General features: G+C 53.1%; 1 protein-coding gene across 1 annotated transcript; it reads right to left on the bottom strand.

Moving 5' to 3' along the window:
* Positions 1-917: 917 nt before the first annotated feature.
* On the bottom strand, positions 918-1277 carry Pmar_PMAR003831 (hypothetical protein; the record flags this gene model as incomplete). The annotated part of the gene is made up of 1 exon (XM_002771101.1): positions 918-1277. One exon carries the CDS (start codon positions 1275-1277, stop codon positions 918-920), a length of 360 nt encoding a protein of 119 aa, XP_002771147.1.
* Positions 1278-1543: the final 266 nt, after the last annotated feature.

Raw genomic sequence — 1543 nt, 5'->3', positions numbered from 1 at the left:
GCATCTCCCCACTACCATGAAGCAGAAGCATTGACTGCGTCAGTTCAAGACGTTGACGCATCGTAGATGCGGTACACCCGCTAACGCCACTGGCAAAAGTGTATAAGGCAATAGGCTTTCGGAGAAGCGGTTCGTCTAGGCTTCGCGGATCCTCTTGAACCGCACAATGATATGGTGAGGATACTTCGCCAAACACTCCCACGAGATCACTCTGAGAAATCATATGTCAGATATAGCGCATGTCTCCTTCGAGAAGGCTTTGGGGCATTATTTGTAGATAAAAACGTCGTATTCTGAATCCACACTTATTGCAAGAGCTACTTGAGATTTGCAGACTGCCAATTACAGCGCGCTTATCGGAAGAGGCGCACTGTAAAAGATATAAAGAGAAGAATCACAAAATCACCAATCGCAGTATCTTACACGAGGAGACTGCATTTGCGTTAAACCGTCTCTTGTGACACTGTCTGTTGTGAGTGGGCGCGCGCTCTTGCACGAGTAAGCGAGCAATTTCCACTCGGCCCGGGCGATCCGGATTTCCACAGGAGACGTGAGTTGCTCAAAACGAGACAGGAACGAGCTAAGAGAGCAAGGCGAGAGACGGCTAAAAAACGATGTTTTTAAGTTATTTCAGAGGCCTCAATGCGTACAGAAGAGTCTTTTGAGTAGATTTCCTCTTTCTGTGAGTGTTGGAGAGTATTTGGGAAGTTTGAACGAAATCTGACGGTAGACAGCGAAAATCGCGTAAGCAATGGGCAAACCGAAGCACGATAGGTTCCGGCCAGGGATGCCCGGAAGTTGGTTTTAGCGCTCGCCCAAAGGTGGTACCCTCCCCAGTGGGGAGTCCCCACACTCGGCTCGCGGAAGACTCTTGTCTCCCGAAAAGGGTGGTTGCACCAAGCGAGCCGCAGGACCAGTCAAGAAGGCCTTGAGCTTGGCCACGACCATAGGCCACGACCAGCGGCAGAGAGAGCCACGAAACGACGGCGCCATTCCACAAGGCCTATAGTCTTGGGAGCACCCGAAAAACGCTCTAGCTTGAGAGCTTTGTCGGTGGGATCCGCAGTCTCGCCCTCGGTTCGAGTCCTTTCAACCCCGGGGACCTCGGTTTGAGTCCCTCCATCCACGGGGACGTCGGCCTCCTCGAGGGCCATGAAAGAAATCAAGTCGAGAGGCTCAGAGTCGTCCGGAACGAAAGCCGGAGGTTCAGCGAACACATCGCTGGGTCTGGGCACCATGTTGGTAGGCTCCGGACTCTGAGGTGACAAACTCGACATGTAAAGAGTGATTAACTTGTAGTAAAGCTATCTAGGGGGCTCCAAGCCACACAACCGTCTCGTCTCCCAGTCCCCCTGGTGACCGCGTCACGTGACGTGGAACATAGCTGGCTCCGCGCGCCCGCCTCCTGGCGTGCACATGCGCTCGCCAGCTACTCAGTGAGAGTGCCGGTTCGGCCGTGTTATAAATGAGAAGTTTAGGAACGCGTCATTGAGCGCCGATCCTATCCCCGTGGTGAGGGCCTAGTTGACCATATTGTTAGTGA

The sequence above is a fragment of the Perkinsus marinus genome, assembly GCF_000006405.1.
Source record: "Perkinsus marinus ATCC 50983 genomic scaffold scf_1104296963826, whole genome shotgun sequence".
NCBI classification, from domain to species: domain Eukaryota; phylum Perkinsozoa; order Perkinsida; family Perkinsidae; genus Perkinsus; species Perkinsus marinus.
The sequence above is the reverse complement of the archived record's forward strand: the minus strand, read 5'-3'. Positions and strand labels throughout refer to the sequence as shown.